Consider the following 21,700-nt stretch of genomic DNA (forward strand, 5'->3'; position numbering starts at 1 on the left):
GCGGATGCCCTCCCCGAACCCCAATTTGGAGAGGATGTCCCTCATGTAAGCATGAGAGACCCTGTCGAAGGCCTTCTCCTGGTCCAGGCTGATGAGGCAGGTGTCCACCCGCCTGTCCTGCACACAGGCGATCGTACCCCTGATGAGCGCGAGGCTCTCAGCGATCTTCCTGCCTGGCACAGCACAGGTTTGGTCAGGGTGAATCACTGACTCCAGGACAGACCTGACCCGGTTGGCAATGACCTTGGTCAGGATTTTATAGTCCACATTCAATAGTGAAATGGGACACCAATTCTTAATTTCTTCCCTCTTCCCCCTTCCTCTTGTAAATGAGGGTGATGATGCCCTTCCTCATGGACTTGCACATTTCCCCTGCCCGAAGCGCACTATCGTACACCTCCAGCAGGTCCTGGCCGACCAGGTCCCACAGAGCGGAATACAGCTCGACCAGTAAGCCGTCGCTCCTGGGAGTCTTATTCCTCTCCAAGGACTTGTGGGCTCTGGTCAGCTCATCCAGGGATATCGGCCGGTCCAGCCACTCCCTCGTGCCGTCATCTAAGACCTCCACGATAGATGACAGGAACGACTGAGGCCGTGCTGTCCGTGGGCTTCGCGTCGTACAGTCCGGCATAGAAGGATCTGCTGATTCTCAAAATGTCGGGCCGAGACGATGTCACCGAGCCGGCGTCCTCCTTCAGCTGGCTAAGCACAGAGCTCTCTTTGTGCACCTTCTGAAAGAAGAAACGCGAGCGCGTCTCATCCTGCTCCACGGAGTGGACCCTGGACCGGAAGATTATCCTGGAGGCCTCCTTGGCGAAGAGCGGGGCTTGCTGGCCCCTCACCTCGCGGAGGTCCTCCGTGACATCGACCCCCATCGACTGCAGAAGGAGCAGGTTCTGCATCCTTTTCTAGAGTCGCAATAGCTTTCCCTGCCTCTCTCTTGCTTTCCGAACACCCTTGAGGACAAAGAACCTCTTGATGTTCTCCTTCACCGTCTCCCACCAGTCGCCCGCAGACTCAAAGAGGGGTTTCACGGTTCTCCAACCAGCGTACTCCCTCTAAAGCTCCTCGACGTTCTCTGGGGTCAACAGAGTCGTGTTGAGCTTCCACGTCCCCTTGCCGGCCTGCTGGACGTCCTGTAAATGACAGTTGGCCAGCAGGAGGCAGTGGTCAGAGAAGAACACTGGTGGACCTGACCGAGAACGCCCGTGACACAAACAGGAAGTCTATCCTTGAGTGGATAGACCCGTCTGGCCGCGACCAGGTGTATCTCCGCTGCCCTCCGTCTGCAGGGGTGCTGAAGACGTCAAGCAGCTTGGCGTCCTTCGCCGTGCCCATCAGGAATCTGGACGTGATGTCCAGTTCACTCCCCCCACCCGCTGTCCCCACGCCCGATCTTCCACCTGCATCGATGATGCAGTTGAAGTCTCCGCGTAGGATGACCGGCCTGGACGTAGCCAGCAGGGGTGGAAGCCGCTGCAGGATGGCTAACTGCTCGCTCTGTACCGCTGGGGCATACATGTTGATCAGCCTCAGGGGAGCATTCCTGTAGGTGACATCAGCCACTAGGAGGCACCCCACCACCACCTCCTGAACTTGAGAAATGGTGAAGTTGCGCCCCCGCAGCAGAATAGTCAGGCCCGAGGAGCGACAGTCGTTACCCACCGACCAGATCGAAGGCCCACAGGTCCAGGCGCTGGACCATTTCCCGTACCTGCCGAGGTGTGGTATCCCGCACTCCTGCAGAAACAGGATGTCTGCCTTGACGGTGGTCAGTTAGGCCAACGTGGACACACATCTTGCGGTGGACTTGACGCTGCGCACATTAACACTCGCAACTCGTACCCCCATTGTGGGCAGTGACTGCAGTACCCTCCCCGAGTCCAAGGTTCAGCCCCTCCATCTGTCCCTTCATGCCCATTGCCCGGGCGAACTGCTGGTCGCTCTCTGGGCTCGGGAAACCGTCCGTGCTGCTTTCCGGGTGGCATCCCCCTGTCAGGGGTACGGAGGCAGGAGAGTCCGGCTCTGGGTCAGGTTGGGGGCACGTTGTTTCCTGCTTCCCGCCTGCAGGTTGCAGGGGGCCCTCCAGGGCCCCAGCGGTGCGTGGCTGGGTGTCGGAGGGAACCTCAGGACCCTCCCGTCCCCTGGAAGCGGGGTGCTGCTTTCCTTCTCAGTGGAAGTCTTCAGCTTCTGCTTTGGGTGGGCGTCCTCCGAATCCCCCTCGTTAGAGCAGCTGTTATAGCCCCCCTGTAGCTGCCTCTTCCCGCCTGATGGTTGCGGAGCTGGGGCCCTCCGGCTCGCCTTCCAGATTGTTGTCCACTCCGCTGGGTCACCTGTCGCCTCCTGCATCGACTTCGGGTTGTTGAGGGGGGGAGTGGAGCCTGCAGGGGTGCTTTGCTGGCCTCGGGTCCATCCTGTAGGGCTGGTCCCTCCTGCACAACCTGGCCCTCCTGCACACTAGGGGGGCCCTTGCAGGGGCCTGGTGCCTTCCTCTCCTCTGGGGGGGGTGGCTTGACCCGCATTGCCCCTGCCGGCGACCTGGGCGTAGGTGGTCCCCCGCCGCAGGCATGCCCTGTAGATGTGGCCCACTTCCCTGCCAAGGTTGCAGCTTTTTTCCTTTGGGCAATCCTTTGCAAGGTGTCCCTCCTCCCTGCAGATGGTGACTTTGCAGTTGGCTGCCACGTGACCTGACCTACCACAGGCATGGCAGACTTTGGGTTGCCCTGTGTAGGTCAGGTAGCACTTGCTCCCGCCGATCGCGAAGTTGGACGGTGGGTGTATGATGTTCCCATCCGCACCCATCCTCAGCATCACCCTGACCTGTGTCTTACTTGTCCAGATCCCAAAGGGGTCCATTATGTTGGTTAGGTCTCCTTCCACCTTCATGTACCTTCCCAGTAAGATCAGGACATCAGCTGCTGGCACATGCGGGTTGTACATGTATACAGTGACCATACGGCTCCTCTGCACCGGTATCACGAACAGCGGGATGGCGGTCAGTACAGAGAGGGGGCCCTCGCCTCCTTTTTCCTTGAAAAACTCCAGGAAGCGCTCGCAAAGCTTGGTGCTTCTGAAGGTTACACTGTAGAAACCGCCTGCAGGCAGTAAATGTCCGCAGCAGCAATCCCACAGCAGTCTAATAGGACCCTCTTCACGAAGAAGGTGCGGTCCACAGGTGCACCTTCATCCACCTTCTTCACGGAAACGTGGATGGTGTTCCAGACACCCTGACCCGGGGCACAAGCACTCGCCGCAGCCATCGTTGCAGGTTGGCTGCTCCCCTGAACCAGCGTTAGGCCGAAGCCAGCATCAAGATCTACCGCTTGCAAGGGTGCACAGCCAACCCAACGTCTTCCTTCCACCTCCAACACAGTCACGCTCTCCTCTTCTCAGTCCACAGAAGAGTGGGTCTTTATTTTGTTCCGGATGTAAGCTGGAAGGTTCATTCCCAGACTTTTCATCACCATTCCAGGTAACGTCATCGGTGAAGTGCTGGTGTGATGTCCCGCTTTCTATTTATCTGTTTAGGTTTCCTTGGGTTGGTGATGTCATTTCCTGCATTGGTGATGTCATTTCCTGTTCTTTTTCTCAGAGGATGGTAGATTGGCTCCAGAACTCCATCAACAAACATATTGATTTGGAGCCAATCTACCATCCTTTGAGAAAAAGAACAGGAAATGACATCACCAACCCAAGGAAACCTAAACAGATAAATAGAAAGCGGGACATAACACCAGCACTTCACCGGAGGCTCACTGATGATGTTACTGAGAATGGTGATGAAATGTCTGAAAACTAACCTTCCAGCTCAGCAAGCAAACTCACATCCGCAAACTCAAACTGAGCTACAAATCTTCTCAAAACTCGCTAGACATTATATCCTATCCCCTGGTGCATGGAAAGTATACTCGTTGCATTGAGGTGGGTCCCAGTGGCTTTTTCTAGGTCAGGCAAAACAAGGATGGGTGCTGTGGTTTCCTTAGACAGTATGCCCTGTTGAGGGAACCAATGATGGCCGTGAACTAAGTACTGCACTCTGCTTTCCTGGGCCTGGCTACCTGGCCCCTGGACAAAAGAAAAACTTTATAATTTGCTCTTCGAAGATACATCAAGATAGATATGCCCTTTTCTTCTCCTTGTGGCCTTAGTAGCAGTTACCTCTTTTGGTGGAATTGTGAACGCTGCAAACTGCTGGTTTGCTAATTGGGTAACATGGAATGTTAATTAGAAAAGGCGGACCTGTGCTTAATTTAAGTGCTTAATTAACTGCTTAATTTACTGCCACTGCTGAAATAGCTTTTGCAATCCTTTTGTCTTTTACCATGGATTCAGGTTTCTAAATTCTTCCTGATAGTGGAATTTCTTCAGGCCAGTGAAGTCCTGTGCCCTGGGTTGGTAATATAGTGAAGAATCCAGGGTATCTGGAGCCAGAGTGAACATCATCATCAATATTCATGTGAATCAGATTGAAAGACTGAGAACAAACAATAGAAGGACCTGAAGGGAGTGTAGGACACAAAGGGAGTGGAGGACACAATAGATGAATTTAATATCAAAACAGAAACAGAAAATGAAATAAAGAAAGAGCAAGCAAAAATTCAATTACATGTAAAAAATAAGAGAGGCGAAGTAAAGCGAACATTTTATGTTCGTGTTTTAAAATCTCCAACAGTTAATTTTGGAAGGAAGAATAACGCGATGCACTGTGATGTCTAATTTTGAACGTCAGACAGGTTAATTGACATTAACTAACATTTAATGTTGTTAAAAGGATTCAACAAGATTTAACTTACATGGCATGTTTGGTTCATATCTACTATGCAAATATGGCAGTTTCATGCTTTTATTATCTTTCATGTCTTTGAGAGGCAGACAGTAAAATGCTGTTTACATAAAGCTAATGATGGCATAATAGCAACTTTTTGGTATTCTCATTTATCAGCACATATGTCACTTGCTTAATGTTGCTGTGCCACTTGCACATTAATAAGATCATTCATTTCATCATTACTTTGATAGAATATTGCAAGACGACTGCATCCTTCAAATATTGTTAATAAAAAGATTAAAAAGATTTTAAAGTTTTGATTATACGTCTATTAGTTTTACTGGATTATACTTTGTTATTGCTAATCTGAAGTTTTCCTTTCTTGTTTAACTTAAATTTTCATTACAGAGGCAGATTCATGCATATTTTGTATTTGCTATGTTAAAGTTGCAATTGAGACAACCTCAGCTAATATTGATTTCCATTTCTAGATGTGATAGCGGAGGATGAACCAGCACCTTGTGCATTCTCAGGGAATGGTCGCCAATGCTCCATGAATGGTACAGAATGCAGGGGCGGGTGGCCGGGTCCAAATGGAGGCATCACAAATTTCGACAACTTTGCTTTTGCAATGCTAACAGTTTTTCAGTGTATAACCATGGAAGGATGGACTGATGTCCTTTATTGGGTAGGTAATTGGCCAAGAACTGCATTTCAATACTAACAATTCAAATAATATCAGAAGCATTGTACAGTACAATCTTCACATAACATCTGTGTGACAGGTTGTCTGTTGAGATAAAGAATGATTGTTCTTGTCATATTTTAAGACAGTACAACTATTTGAAATGTCACGTAAGGTTTTCTTTATATTTCTCAAAATTATATGGTTACGTTGCAGGTTACTTCATAATCCAAAACCTGCTTATTATTTATTTGCCTTTATTAAAATCTGGAATTTAGTTTTTTTTAAGAAAATGGCTAAAAGTTGAGTTATAGAAAGCATTTGTCATGTTCGGAGTGCTACCAGTCTCTGGTGACTAATAATGTTTCTGATTTGAAAGCTGAACACTGATGTAATATAAATATATGTATAATATAGAAATAATATAAATATATATACACACAAATAATGTTTGCATTCCAAAAAATTGGCTGCCATAATAGTTATAATGAGAGTCAAATGTACAGATCAATTTTTCACAAAGTGCTTTCAGACTATCCAGTCTTTAAAAGTTTTGGCTTGAAATATTGTTTGCTATTTGTGACTTCAGTTGTATTTCATGCCTCTTAACTTGTTGTTTCATATTTAAGTTGAGTTTAAACATCCTCAAGCTAACTCTTTCTGCACTGGTTTTAATTTCTAATGTTAGAATGTAACTTAGTGTCTGATTGTTAAACTACTTTGATTTTTCCGGCTAGAAAACTATGCAAGCCAGCCAATAACTCAGTATTACTTGGTTTGTATTTCGTCATAAGCACTTCAGTACAATACACTTCAACCACCTGCATTCAGATTATACTTTTGATATACAAAAAAACTAAAGCCATTCAAGATGTAAGAATAAATGTCAAAAATTTCTAGAAGATTCAATGTAATTGTCAAAAGACACTGCTGAAGAGGGAGATTTTCAGACAATTTTTGTATGTGGAACGAGGATATGGCAAATTTGTTTTGAGAGATGCTTCCAAATTTAAGACTGAGATCTTGAGGCCTGTGCCATTAAGATTGGATATATGAAGAGAGGTGCAAGCCATTACACTGTACGATGGAGCATACAGGAGGAAATAAAATGGGGCAGGTAGAAAATGTAACACAATAATCATGGGCCACTTTGAGCTGCATGTAGAATCAGATTGGCAAAGGAAATTTTAGAAAAATTAGTTCATGGAGTATCTTTCCTTGAAGCAGTATATTCTAGAGCCAATTGGAGAGCATGCCATTCTGGACTTGGCCATTTGCGATGAGACAAGATTAATTAATGACCTTGTGATAGAGGAGCTTCTAAGTGACAGTGATAAAACCATGATAGGATTTTATCCTTCATTTGAAAGAGAGAAATGTGGATCCGTGACAAGTGTCTTAAACTTGAATAAAGTTAACAATGAGGATGGAAGTGATTTGGGAAACCAGACTAAAAGGTAGAACAGTTCACGTTAGAAAAAGAACAACCTCGTCACTATTCTAATACCATTTTCCTATACTTGACCCATAGCGCTGTTTGCCTTGGCAACACATGTGCACATCAAGGTACATGATAAATTTTTTAAATGTTTCTGCCTCCACCACATTTTTCCTGCCCACTCAGTGAGCTCCAGGTTCTTAACTGTCTGGGAGATAAGATTTTGCTCACACCCCCTCTAAGCCTTCAGACTATTCCCTTAAGCCTGTGCCCCTTGGTGACTGATCCTTCCATATAGGAGAAAAGTCTCTTCCTGTCTAATCTATCTATGCCTCTCACATTTATGTAAACTTGTTGAAAATTGTTGAGCTAATGGTGATATATAGGAACTGGTAGATGTCGTGTACTTGGATTTCCATAAGGCATTTTATGAAGTGCCACACTAAATGTTGCTGCACATAATATAGGGTATACCATATTAGCATGAATTATAAGTTGGTTAGCTAACAGAAATAGGGATAAATAGTTAATTTTCTGGTTAGCTTGTTGTAACAAATGAGTAACTGCCATGTCCTCAACTATTGACAATCTTTATGCTTTGTTTGTGAGGGCCAAATGTACAACAGCTCACTTTGCCAATGTCACCAAGATAAGTAGGAAAGTAAGTTGTGAAGAAGGGGTACAGAGTCTCCGAAGGTGAAGCGAGTTGTCAAGAACTTGTAAGATGAGTATAACCTGGCTAAGTTTTAATTTGTCTGTTTTGTTCTGAAGAATAGAAAAGCAGTATACTGTTTAAATGGAGGGAGATTGCAGATCTAGGTGGCTCAGGAGGATCTGAATGTCCTGGTGCAAGAATCACAAAACATTAATATGCAGGGTCAGCAGCTGATTTAGAAAGCAAATGGAATTTTGACATTTATTGAGTGGGGAATGGGGTATCAGATTAGAGAGTTTTGCTGCAACTGTGTAGGGCATTGGTGAGATCGCATCTGGACTACTGTGTACAATTTTGGCCTATATTTAAAAAATAATGATGGAACTACTTTAGAAGCAGTTCAGAGAATATGACTTATTCCTTTGAAGAAGGGCTTGTTTTATGTGGAGAGATTTCACAGATTTACCTATATTCATTGGAATGTCAAAGGAAGAGATGTAATCTTATTGAAACATGTGAGGGCACTGGATAGGTTGGATATCTGTAGGAGTGGAGAAAAACTAAACCCAGGGGACGTAGTTCAAAAATACTTCCAAGTTCAAAAAAAAGAGATCTTCATTTTAAGACAGAACTGTGGTGAAATATGTTCCTTGAAAGGCTCATTAGTGGAATTCTCTTTCCCAGAAGATATTGGAAACTGGTTCTCTAAATTTATTTTAGGTTGAGTTAAATACATTTTTAATAGATGAGAGAGTTGAGGTTTGTGGGGTTGCAGGGAATACATTGAAACTTAGGTAACAACCAGATTGGCCATGATCTTACTGAACGGTGGAGCAAGCTTGAAGAGCCAAATTGCCTACTCCTGGTCCTTTGTTCCTCTGGGGGCCACAGTTGGAAGAGAAGAAAGGCAAGCACTTTGGACAATATGAGGTTTCAGATCTACAGTGGGACAAAGTCATGGAATGGTTTAGAAACAAGAAATAAGGCCAGAAATAGGATTTTGGCCCCTGTTGCTGGATTGACCAGTGCTTGCTTCTTCTGATACTCAGCATGTAAATTTTATGCAACCTGCTCATTTAAATGACTAATGCAAACAGCACTAAGCACACATTTGCATGGCTGCACTCAAGTAGGGGCTCCAAAATTATGACAAACTGCAGCACTTGAAACGAACCTACATTGCTAAAGCCAGTTTGCATCTCTTAGAGAGGGAGGTGTGTTTACTTTCTGTCTGGAGAAGGGGGTTAAACTGAAGAGTATAAAAGGTAGGGCCCTGGATACTGTTGTTAACAGAGACATCTAGGGGTGCAGGTACATAATTCTTTAAATTTGAATCACAGGTCTTCAGAATGGTAAAAAAATCTTCATTGCTTACTCCTTTGAGTATAGGAGTTGAGATGTTATATTGAGGTTTTGCAGGACATTGAAGCCTGTTATGGAGCATTATGTTTACTTCTGGTTGCCCTGCTATACGAAAGCTATTATTAAATTGGAGAGGCTTTAGAAAAGATTTGCCAGCATGTTGCTGGAAATGGAGGGTTTGAGATATTAGGATAGGCTGGGACTTCTTTTACTGTTGTGTAGAAGATTGAGGGGTGCCCTTGTTAAGGTGTACAAAATCTGGAGGGCATTGATAAGGTGAATGACAAGGGTGTTTTTCTTAGGGTAGGGGATTTCAAAGCAAGGCGGCATTTTTTAAGGCGAGTGGAGAAAGATTTGAAAGGGAAACTGTTTTCACACAGTGGTTAGTGTGTAGAATGAACGGCCAGAGAAAGTAGTGAATGCTGGTACAGCCACAATGTTTAAAAGACATTTGGATAAGTTAATGAAAAGGAATCGTTTGGAGGCTTATGGGCATAGAGCAGACAGGTCGGATTAGTTGGGAACATGGTTGGATGGACTAGTAGAACTAAAGGGTATGTTTCCATGCTGTATGACTCTAAGTAGAACGTTGAATTAGGGCACAGCTGTGCACTAAGTGTGCTCAATGTTTTCCTGATGCTTCCAAGTCCATCAGGAAGGATGTGATTCTGAGAGGGCTGACTTTTCTAGGCAGCGGAGGGCTGCAGATTGAAGCCTTGTTGAGTCATAGAGATATACAGTACCGAAACAGACCCTTTGGTCCAACTCGTTCATGCTGACCAAATATCCTATGTAAATCTAGTCCCATTTGCTAGCATTTGGTCCATATCCCTCTAAACCCTTCCTATTTCTAACCCATCCAGATGCCTTTTAAATGTTGTAATCATACCTGCCTCCACCACTTCCTCTGGCAGCTCATTGCATACATGCCCCATCCTCTGCATAAAACAGTTGTCCCTCATTTTATATCTTGCCCCTCTCACCTTAAACCTATGCCCTCTAGTTTTGGACTTAACTCGCCCCAGAGAAAAGACTAGCTGGTCTACCCTATCCATACCTCTCATGATCTTTTAAACCTCTACAAGGTCACCCCTCAGCCTCCGACACTCCATGGAAAATAGCCCTAGTCTATTCAGCCTCTCCCTATAGCTCAAACCTTCCAACCCTGGCAAAATCCTCGTAACTCTTCTCTGATCCCTTTATAGTTTCACAACATCCTTCCTATAGGGAGGGAGAGCAGAATTACACGCGATACTCAAAGTGGCCCAACCAATGTTCTGTACAGCTGTAACATTACCTCCCAACTCTTATATTCAATGCACTGACCAATAAAGGCAAGCGTACTAAATGCCTTGTTCACTATCCTATATACCTGTGACTCCACTTTCAAGGAACAATGCACCTACACCCGTTGGCCTCCTTGTTCAGCTACACTCGCTAGGACCTTACCATCAAGTATATAAGTCCTGCCCTGACTTCCCTTTCCAAAATGTAGCACCTTTCATCTATCTAAATTAAACTCCATCTAATCAAGATCCGTTGTACTCTGAGTTAGCTTTTTTCACAGTCCACTACTCCTCCCATTTTAGAGTCATCTGCAAACTTACTAACCATACCTCCTATGTTCATATTCAAGTCATTTATATAAAATGACAAAAAGCAGAGACCAAGCACCAATCATTGTGGGCACACTGCTGGTCTCACTCAGATGCAATCGCTGATTTCTGCTCAGATCTGCTATCAGGGTGCAGGCACGTGAGCATCTGCGACCAATTTGAACTGGCCTCAGGAGCCAAGGTAAATAGAAGCAAGAGAGAGGTCATATTCTTTGGGAACTGGGCTGACAGATCCTTTTATCTCCTTCACCATCATGACGATTACCTGAAGTAGCAGGGAATATGACTTAGAGGGGTCATGGCTTGTGCAAAATAAAATTTGGAGGAGCATAGTGCTAAGGTGAAGCAGAAACTGGGTTCTTGGATTGATGCTCCCTCTTCACAGTGGACAAAAACCTGGCCACCAGGTGTGAGAGACTCTGTGTTGTTATACATGGCACAGGTTTAGCCCATTCCCAGAACCTGTGCTATTGCTGTCACCAGAACCATCTTCAACTTCATCTGGAAGTCCAAGATGGACCATATCCACAGGGACAGTATGCACAAAGCTCCAAGCAAGTCGTGGGGAGAGAATGTACCCAATGCCTCCCTCATCCTGATGTGTGCAGCTGCATCAAGCCCTGTATATACCCTTGGTATGCAAACGCCAAGTGTCATTACGTACTGAGGTTCTATCTGTCACTTACAGGGTGGGACTGGCCTCATTGTCGCGGAACACTCCAAGTAGTTGGACCGTTTCATGTCACATGTCTTCCATAGGGACATTTGCAGAATATATACCTTTGATCAGCAGGAATTGTCAATACTTAGAGTCCTCGAGACCCTGCAGGAAAAGGGTCCTGCCAGGTTGTTCCCTGAACAGACTGTCAAAGTAATTTGGCAGAATGCCTCCTCTCCAAAACTTCTCGACAAGCACCAAGATGTAGAGTGACCGGTGGTGAGAAGAGCACTGCCCTTTGGACCCATCACGTCTTGTCATAATAGTGACAAAGGTAAAGATGGATTTCAACAGCTTGAATATGTGAGGTCACTCCATACCCATAAATGTCATTACCAATGGGCAGAATGTGGATATGAAGCACCCTTCTCGGGAAGTACAAGCATGAATACAAGTAAAGAGTGTGTCAGAATATCATTTTCCTAATTCAGAATGTAAAGATTCATGATTTTATTAACTTTTCTGGCTCAGGCACTTATAAATTATCCAAGGTCAAACATCTGTGTGTTTTGCATTTTGAACTGCAGTTTGTGCAGTTTCCAAATATGTATGAGTTATCATAAGTTTTTAAGCGAAAGCAAAAAACAATGAATATAAATATTACCTATAAATACAAAATGTAATAGTAAATAAATAAATAGCATATCTATTGTACAAGGATCTATTTTGTTTTAAATAGTAACTTCTACAGCTGATTTGAAAAAAAACCACTTTGTGGCTGTGATATAACTTGCTGTCATCTTTACAGATGAATGATGCCATGGGATATGAATTACCTTGGGTCTATTTTGTCAGTCTCGTCATCTTTGGATCTTTTTTCGTTCTTAATCTTGTACTTGGTGTATTGAGCGGGTAAGCTTCCACTTCATTTTGCCTGGAATGCAAAGCCCTAAATCCAGTTACCATATTGGACTTCTGGAAAGACAGAACAAGATTTGCGTGATGGTTTTGCACACCAAAGGAGAATTATGTTAGTGAACAACTAGTTTTCATTAAAAATGTAATCTCTCCTAATTATTATTTTACATTACTGTCAGAGCAAAAATGAATAAAATTGCAAAAACCCTTTAGGTTGATACAGATTACCAAGGACCAAAGTGACTGGCTGAAGGGCTTTGCCATATTAAATTTCATAATGCCATAACAGCCCTTCTCCATTTTACAGGTTAATGATGCAGTTGGATTAGAATGGCCATGGATATATTTTGTTAGCCTAATCATCCTTGGCTCATTTTTTGTACTTAACCTCGTTCTTGGTGTACTTAGTGGGTAAGCTGCTGAATTATATAAACCTGCCTCTGTTCCAATAGAGATGTTTGCTCTTGTTTAAATAAATGCTCTTTGCATGCATTTTGAGAGATTGTGCATCAGTTTTGTTTGTAGGTTGTTTTTTAATGGGTGATCATGCATGATGCAGTGAATTGAGAGCAAGCTGTGACACTGTTTAGTCTGAGGTAACAAATACCTATTGCTTATTATGAGATAATGCATCTGGATCAGTTAACTGCATGTTACCTTTAAATGTAAGATATCTATCTTTTACATTAAAATTTGGCATTTCCTCTTGCCTGGGATCTTTTGATGTACAGTTTGCTGTGTGCGAGTGTTTTTTCTTGCGCTCAATATTGAATTATCATGTTTTCCAGCTTTGAATGAATACAGCATAGCTCTTCAACTCCACTCTGGAAAGAATTAACTTTTTGAGTTCAGCTTCTTACTTGATTTATTTGTCTGATGTTCAGTCTTCTTTTATAATAAATCTACATGATTGAGCGATATTTTCAGTTTATGATGGGAAATATTTATTTATACTAGAATGGCAATCCTATGATAATGCATGTACTATTAAGAAGTAACAATTATTAGAGTATTGGATTGAACTTTTAGAATGTACCCAATTTATGTAGCACTCATCAATTGCAAGAAAGGGGAAGGTTTCCTTTGTGTGTTATGAAAGAAGCAATAATTAATCATTAATCTGTTTAAACTGGAGTGGGCATGATGGTGGTTCAAGACGGCAGCGGAGTAGGATGCTTCAGCCAGAGCTGGTTTTCTATGTTCGTTCTTCATTTTCTTTTGCCTCTTGGTTCTTTTCTCTTCTTCTTTCTTGGCCTCCCATGTTGGCTGCTGGCATCCAGTTGATTCCTGGCCTCCTGTGGTGGCATCCCAGCCTTTGTGATGACCTCCTATGGTGGGTTTCTGGCCTGGCGTGACAATCTCTCTGCCTGGTGTAGTGGTGTCCCAGGCATAGAGGGCAGTCTCCCAGTGTGGTGTTCTTTCGTCCTGGCATAACAGTCTGGATCAATGTCCTAGGTTTGCGATCTTCAAGGTGAAGTACAGCACAGTCTGGAGCCGGAGCCAGGACAGACTGGAGGCTAGGTGCCAGCCTGGTATGGGTTGGGAGACTGCTGTTCTGGACTTTTTCTGCAAAGCTGGACATTTTGTTTTCTCTATTTTCTAAGGTCTTGTAACTAAAGAAGCTGTACTAGATACGTTCGTAAGCTGGCACTGTAAGTGGTGATGTATGAATTTTTCACTCTTCTCACTGAGTGTATGTCACAGAGTTAATTACGATCAATTCACAGATGTAACTTTTCCCTGTTATACCTTTATATTTTAAAGTAAGTTTGTAAATAAATGGGGTATGGCTTTTAGAAATGTAATTTCCCATAGTGAGTGTTAGAAGTTAAAATTAGATGCCGAAGATGCAGTAGGGGCATGGTAGGTAGTTAATGAGGTGGGTTTGGTAAGGTGGGGCAAGAAACTTCTCTCTGCCTAACAGTGAGAAATCCTTCAAAAAGCTCAATGCAATTCTTTTCTGAAGAAGCGTCCTGACCCAAAACGTCAGCTTTCCTACTCTTCTGATGCTGCTGGCCTGCAGCTTTCCTCCAGATCCACGCTGTTTTAACAATGCAACTCAAATTTAGATTAAAAAAGACATTGCCCATAGTGCTGTTCAACAGATGGGGATTTTTTCTTCAAAAATGTTTAAATCCTTCTGAGATTTTCTTCATGTTCGCCTACTTCAGAGTTCACACATATTTGCCTTATGACATGGGATACATATAAGTAAACAATGAAAGAATGTGAGATAGCTGCGAGAAAGAAATAAACTTGGGAATAAATTTTACTCTTAGTAATATTCTCCCTTATTTTCTTTTCTAGAACATCTATGCCTTTGTCTTAACTAGTTATAAAGAAATCTAGTTGTAAATTTTCACCAAAACCATTTTATAGCTGGCCATGAAAGTTTCGTTCTATGTTTCATATCTCACTTCATAGTTTCCAGCGAAGAAACAGTTAAATTCAAAATGTAGCCTTTGAAGAAATGTGGCCTTACCCTATATCTGGCCCTTGTGAAGCAAGCCACTGAAGGCAATCATGTTGTGCCACTGTGCCAGCTTTCATTCTCCAGGACTGTTAGTTATCAGAAGACTCAAGCAAGAGGATTTTAACAAATTGTGTATCAATTTGCTTTCAACAAATTATTTGAGCAAGGATTGTAGTAAGCCAGACTATACACTGTACAAAATGTAAACTGTTAATTGAATGTTTAATACACTGATTATTGTAGCAATTTATTTTTGGATCTGTCATTGGATTAGAGTGAGGACTTTGGTAGTATCTGTTCACCAAAGCTATTGCACGCAATGCACAATGGATGAATAAAGATGTTGAGGTTCTGGCCCAGAATCAAAAAAAAAGAATCGTACATTAGGTGTAGATAACTGGGTTCAAATAAATCTCTTGAACAATATAAAGAGTACAGGGGCATTCTTAAGAGGGAGACCAGGAAGCCAAAAAGATAAAAGAAGACATAGCCTTGGCAAATAAGGTTAAGGATAATCCAAAGAGATTCTACAAATACATTAAGAGCAAGAAAGCAACTAGAGACAGAGTAGGGTCCTCTAAAGATCAAATAGGTTATTTTTGTGTTGAACCTCAGGAGATGAGAGAGACATTAAATGAATAGTATGTATTAGTTTTTACTGTGGAGAAAGAAACTGAGACTAGAGAATTCAGAGAAATAAATATTGATGTTTTCTAAACAGTTCACAATACAGAAGAAGAAGATAGTTAAATCTCCTGAACCTGATCTAGTGTATCCCAGGACATTGTGGGAAGTTAAGGAGGAAATTGCAGGGCCCCTTGCAGAAATATCTGCCTCAGCTATAACTACGGGTGACGTCTCAGGATGAAGAGTGGCAAATGTTCTGCCTTTGTTTCAGAAGGGATGTAAGGAGAAGCCTAGGAACTATAGACCTGAGTGTCTGACTTTGATGGGTAAGTTGTGGATGGTTGAAAGATGAGGTTTATATGCATTTGGAGAGGTAAGGCATGATTAGGAATAGTCAGCATGGTTTTGTGCAAGGGAAATTGTGTCTCACAAACTTGATTGAATTTTTTTGAGGAAGAGGAGTGATGAGGGCAGAGCAGTAGACGTTTGTTTACTTGAACTTTAGTAAAGTCTTTTGACAAGGTTCCAGATGGTAACCTAATTAGTAAAGTTAGATTACGTGGCATTCAGGATGAGCTTGTCAATAGGATGTAAAAATTGGCTCAATGGCAAGAGACAAAGTGATGGTGGAGGGTTGTATTTAGGACTGTTACCAGCGGTCTTCCACAGGGATTGGTGGTGGGGCCACTTTTGTTTGTCATTTACATAAATAATTTAAATGAGAACATAGAAGGCATTGTTCGTAAGTTTGACACCAAAATTGGTGACATAGTGGACTGTGAAGAAGTTTATCAAAGAATACAAAGACGTTGTGATCAGTTGAGTCAAATAAGCAAGTGCGGAGGATGAAAAAGGGATATAGAAGCAAATAACAAAAGTCTGCTATTTCATCCTGAATAGTTTTGACCTCTTCATGTTGTTATTGCTACATTCACCCCGACGCATGAGGAGAACTCTTAACTGGTTGAGTTTTGTCGGTGCAAGAAAGTTGTGGGGAATCAAGTGAACCACTCATGACAATTACCTAACGTTTGATCTGCTGTATTAACCACCAAATTTGTGGTTGTTTCAGAAACTTTTCTGGCCAGTGACGGCCCTGAAGAAATTGCTGGTGAAAAACTCATGGTGCTAACACCAAGGAATGTCAGAAAAGGTAGTTTTGTACACTCTTGCTGGAGGTGGCCCTTACATGACACTTGTTTGGTGTAGACATCGTATACCACATTAGCCCAGGCCTGGATGCTGTCCATGTTTTGCTGGACTACCTCTTAGATGAGGAATTGAAAATGAAGCTGAATGTCGTTCACTCATTAGCAAACAGTGCTATTTCTGATCTGATGGACAGATGTTCATCCAGGAAGCAGTTAATGATACGGAATGATTTGGAATACATTGTACAATTGTAAAGTTTGCTGATGATGCCAAACTTGGAGGTGGGTTAGATAGTCAGGATGATACCAGTTGACTGCTGGACATAGATAGCCAAGCAGAATAGACAGACAAGATGTATAAAGTAAAGCATTTTGGCAGGTGGGCTAGGGAGAAACAACATAGATCACATGGTTGTATATGATGTACAATGTCAGAAGGTCCTGGGAATTTAGGTCTTTGAAGATGTCAAGACTTATTCAGGAGAGATTAATGAGCAGACTAAATTAGATTTTGGGCTTTTTAGATAGTAATATTGAGTACAATAGCAGGGAAGTTATGTTGACATGGTATAAAACTCTGGTTCAACCACAACCAGCATGTTGCACTTTCTTGTCACTGCAATTTTGTAAGGATGTGAGATTCCTTGGGAGGGTACAGAGGATATTTATCAAAATGTTTCCAAGGGATGTGGTGGACTTAGGTACAATGTTAGAATTCAGAAACTGCGTTTATCTCTTTGGAAGAAAGGAGATTAAGGGAGTTTTGATTGGGGTGTACAAATTATGGTAAATTCAGATGATGGACAAAGGAAATCTGCTCCCATCAGCCAGTGGTACACAAACTAAGAGGCATAGAATTTTAGGCAAAGGATGTGGATTGTGATGAAGACCCTTATGGAACAAAGAGTAATGTCTCAGCTGTACTTAAGGGTTTGCGAGAGCAGCAGAATTATTTATTGCCAGAAGGAATTTGAGGGAAATAAACTTGCAAGACTACAAGAATAGAACAAGTGACTGAGATTAATTTGATAGCTTTTTAGAAAGCCGGCAATATTTGATGGCCTGAATATCCTTTTGTGAGTTAAAACCTCTACAGTGCTCAACAACTTATCAGAAAAAAAGATGGAACTTTTAGTGACTGAATTGCATGACAAGATTTCAAATCTTGTTTTACTTTAACAAACAAATAAATGAATATTGGCTATATATAAGAATAAATGAAGAACTGCAGATGCTGGAGATCTGAAATAAAAACAGAAGTTGCTGACGAAACTCAGCAGGTTTGGCAGAATCTTTGGGAGAAAGCAAAGTCAACATTTTAGATTCTGGTGAATCTTCATCCAAACTGCTACTAGCTGGGGAAAATGTGTTATTTATGTTGAAGATGAAATTGGGATGGCGTCCAGGGAAGGGGAGAGGGAAGCAGAAAGGTGGAGATGGAGCCCAGAGAGATATGAATGGGGTAGATAAATAAGGAGATTATGGATAGCAAGAAGAGCTGAATAACTGATGATAAGAGCTAAGAGCAAGAGATTTAGAAAGCTGAAAGTGACCCATGAAATGAGATAATAGGCCTAGGAGTAGGTGTGAATGGGTGATTGCACTAAAAACAATCCATGTCTTAACAGGACCAGGTGTGGGTGGGTAAAAGACATTGAACAATGGAATCAAACTCCAAAGTTATTGAATTTGATTTTAAGCCCCACAGCCTGCAGGGTCCCCAAATGAGGAAAATTAGTTGCTCTGCAAGTTTGTGCTGAGGCTCACTGGAACACTGCAGCAGTCTTGTGATGGAAATATCGGCATGGGAACACAATGCTGTGTTGAAGTGGCAGGCAACTGGAAGCATGGGTTATTTTTGCAGACAGAACATAGGTGTGTTCTGCAAAGCAGTCATCCCAACCTGTGTTTTGTCTGCCAGTTGTAGAGGAGACCACGTTATGAACAGCAAATAAACTAAACTGGATTGAATGATGTACTGGTAAATCACTACAAACCTGGAAATCAAGTCTGGGGGACTTGGAGGGTGAGGAGTGAGGAGGTAAACAGGTGGGTGTTACACCTTTTGCAATTGTGTGGAAAGATGCTCTGGAGGTGTGATGAGGTGTTGGGAATGGAGGTGGTGTGGGCCGGAATGTCGTGGAGAGAATGGCCCCGCAGAATGTCTGGTTCCAAGATTTTTTTAAATTCTTTAAATCAAATTTTACTTTTCTGTCAGTTTGATTTCTGAGAATTGGATTGTATCTATGAGAATTTAGAAAGTAAGTGGTGACTTGATTCAAACCTAGAAGATCCTGAGGAATATGGATATGGGAAGTATAATTACTTTTGTTTGGGAATTGACTCCTGTGGCCACCATATAAAAATAAGGCATCACCTGTTTAAAACAGATGAGATAATCATTTGTCACTTCGTTAAAAGGTTGATGCAAACTGAGTCTTTGAGTATTACTCAGGCAAAGGTGGATGATTCATGGTAAGTAAGGGGGTGGAATATTATCAGAGTAGACAGGAATGTGAAGTTAGGGTTACAATCAGATCAACCATGATCTTACTGAATGGTAGCTGGGCTCAAGGGATGAAGCAACCTGCTCCTGCTCGTAACTTGTATTTTCTTGTATATTTAAAAAAAAAACTTGGTAAAGCATTCCAGTGAAGCCTGATACAAGCTGGAGGAACAACACCTCATTTTCCACTTGCGGACTCAGTATTGAGTTCAATAATTTTAGGACCTAAACTCTCCCATGTCCCAGCCCCCTACCTGACCCATCAGGCCTTGTTACCACATAACCAGCCATTACACACCCCCTGATAATAAAATGTGAGGCTGGATGAACACAGCAGGCCAAGCAGCATCTCAGGAGCACAAAAGCTGACGTTTCGGGCCTAGACCCTTCATCAGAGAGGGGGATGGGGGGAGGGAACTGGAATAAATAGGGAGAGAGGGGGAGGCGGACCGAAGATGGAGAGTAAAGAAGATAGGTGGAGAGGGTGTAGGTGGGGAGGTAGGGAGGGGATAGGTCAGTCCAGGGAAGACGGACAGGTCAAGGAGGTGGGATGAGGTTAGTAGGTAGCTGGGGGTGCGGCTTGGGGTGGGAGGAAGGGATGGGTGAGAGGAAGAACCGGTTAGGGAGGCAGAGACAGGTTGGACTGGTTTTGGGATGCAGTGGGTGGGGGGGAAGAGCTGGGCTGGTTGTGTGGTGCAGTGGGGGGAGCTGCACCACACAACCAGCCCAGCTCTTCCCCCCCACCCACTGCATCCCAAAACCAGTCCAACCTGTCTCTGCCTCCCTAACCGGTTCTTCCTCTCACCCATCCCTTCCTCCCACCCCAAGCCGCACCCCCAGCTACCTACTAACCTCATCCCACCTCCTTGACCTGTCCGTCTTCCCTGGACTGACCTATCCCCTCCCTACCTCCCCACCTACACCCTCTCCACCTATCTTCTTTACTCTCCATCTTCGGTCCGCCTCCCCCTCTCTCCCTATTTATTCCAGTTCCCTCCCCCCATCCCCCTCTCTGATGAAGGGTCTAGGCCCGAAACGTCAGCTTTTGTGCTCCTGAGATGCTGCTTGGCCTGCTGTGTTCATCCAGCCTCACATTTTATTATCTTGGAATCTCCAGCATCTGCAGTTCCCATTATCTCCATTACACACCCCCTGTTGTTAGTCACTAACAGTCCCCATTTAACAATTATTCACCCTCCCAGCCTGATCGTTAGCAACTCCCTTGACTGTCCAACTGTCTTTGGGCACTAATCTGTCGTTTACTCCCTACCCCACCCACCTCCTTATTTTCTGCACATAAACTGAGGCTTTCGCAGTCACTATCAGTTCTGAGGAATGGTCACTGGACCTGAAACATTAACTCTGTTTTTCCCCTTCACAGATGCTGCCAGATCTGCTGAGTTTTTCTAGAAACTTTGTTTTTGTTCCTGATTTACAGCATCTGCAATATTTTTTTTGTGAAACATTGGTTAGGCCACAGATGGAATACAGTGTGCAGTTCTGTTTGCCATACTATTGTAGGACATGATTGCACAGGAGATTTACCAGGATGTTGCCTGGGATGAAATATCCCTCACTTAGGCAGAGAGACTGGATAGGTTAGATTTGTTTTCCTTGAAACAGAGGAGGCTGAGGGGGGAGAATCTGGTTGAGGTTTACAAAATTATAAGAAATTTTGACTGAGTAGATTGTGGGAGTCTCTTCCATCTGGCAGAGATGTCTAAGACCAGAGGGTGTAAGTTTAAGGTGAAGAGCAAGTGGTTTAGACAAAATCTGAGGAAAAAAATCTTTCCACTCAAAATATGGTAGAAATATGGAATGTGCTGCCTGAGAGGGCGGTGAAGACAGGTAATCTTGCAACATTTAAGAAGAATTGGCTGACTATTTAAAGTGCCAAGATATAGTAGGCTATGGACCAATGAGATCAATAGGTGAATGGAATTAATGTAGTCTGGTGTTTTGATGATTAGCAATAACATGGTAGGCTGAAGGGCCCCTTTCAATACTATATGACTCGATGACTCTGCATTATTGAGGAACATGCTGCCAAATCTTAAGGTGCTGGAACTCTAAGAAAATGCGTTGACCATTTAATTTTCACAAAACATGTTCCACCTTTATTGTAGAAATGTTTATTAATTTCAGTCCTTCCTTTACTTTCTTTTTCTTTATTATTCATTTGTAGGATGTGGGCATTGCTGGCTAGCCAATATTTACTGCCCATTCCTTGTTTTCTGACTTTAATTTTTAACTTCTTTATAACATTTCTGTTGACTGTATGGACAATATAGAAGGTGCTTTATCTTGTTTCTCACTAGTGAGGTATGATTTAGAAGTTTATGATAGGGCAGTGTTGAGAGATAGTTATTGTGGTTTCAAACTTACAGATTGCACAATATGCAAACTTGTGCAGTAAAGACGCAAGCTGAGGTTCAAACCTCAACACCTGATACAAACTGCCTGTATTTGGCTCAAAAATATTACCCAATTCCATCTCAACCTTGCTCCATTGTTGTGCAAATCTTGATTCTCTCTTTTATCATCTCCGTACTCAATATTTTCAATCTTTTCCCACTCCAGTTGCACTGTACATATATGCTCACTGATCCAGACTCCACTGCTCTGATCTTATATCACACTTCTCCATGTCAAACAGCACCAGCCAAACTCCAATGACAGCCTACCAGACTCGCAATGACCTTCTATTAACCTCTGCACACTAGTTTTAATGTAAGTGAGCATGATGGGAGATTGGGTTTGTTGAAAATACCTCAAATCATGTCAGGTTTGTCGCTCCAAATCAGTAACAAATTCACATTGAGAGTCCAAAGCAAAAAAGATAT

General features: G+C 43.0%; 1 protein-coding gene across 3 annotated transcripts in view; it reads left to right on the top strand.

Moving 5' to 3' along the window:
• Positions 1-21,700, top strand: part of LOC125460565 (voltage-dependent L-type calcium channel subunit alpha-1D-like) — a 556,326-nt gene that overhangs the window by 221,364 nt on the left and 313,262 nt on the right. For all 3 annotated transcript variants that reach the window (XM_059649877.1, XM_059649878.1, XM_059649879.1), the window contains exons 7-8: positions 5,260-5,456; positions 11,991-12,094. In XM_059649877.1, the coding sequence (XP_059505860.1) occupies positions 5,260-5,456; positions 11,991-12,094 (301 nt within the window). The remainder of the gene's footprint in view (positions 1-5,259; positions 5,457-11,990; positions 12,095-21,700) is intronic.

The sequence above is a fragment of the Stegostoma tigrinum genome, chromosome 11, assembly GCF_030684315.1.
Source record: "Stegostoma tigrinum isolate sSteTig4 chromosome 11, sSteTig4.hap1, whole genome shotgun sequence".
Lineage (NCBI taxonomy): Eukaryota > Metazoa > Chordata > Chondrichthyes > Orectolobiformes > Stegostomatidae > Stegostoma > Stegostoma tigrinum.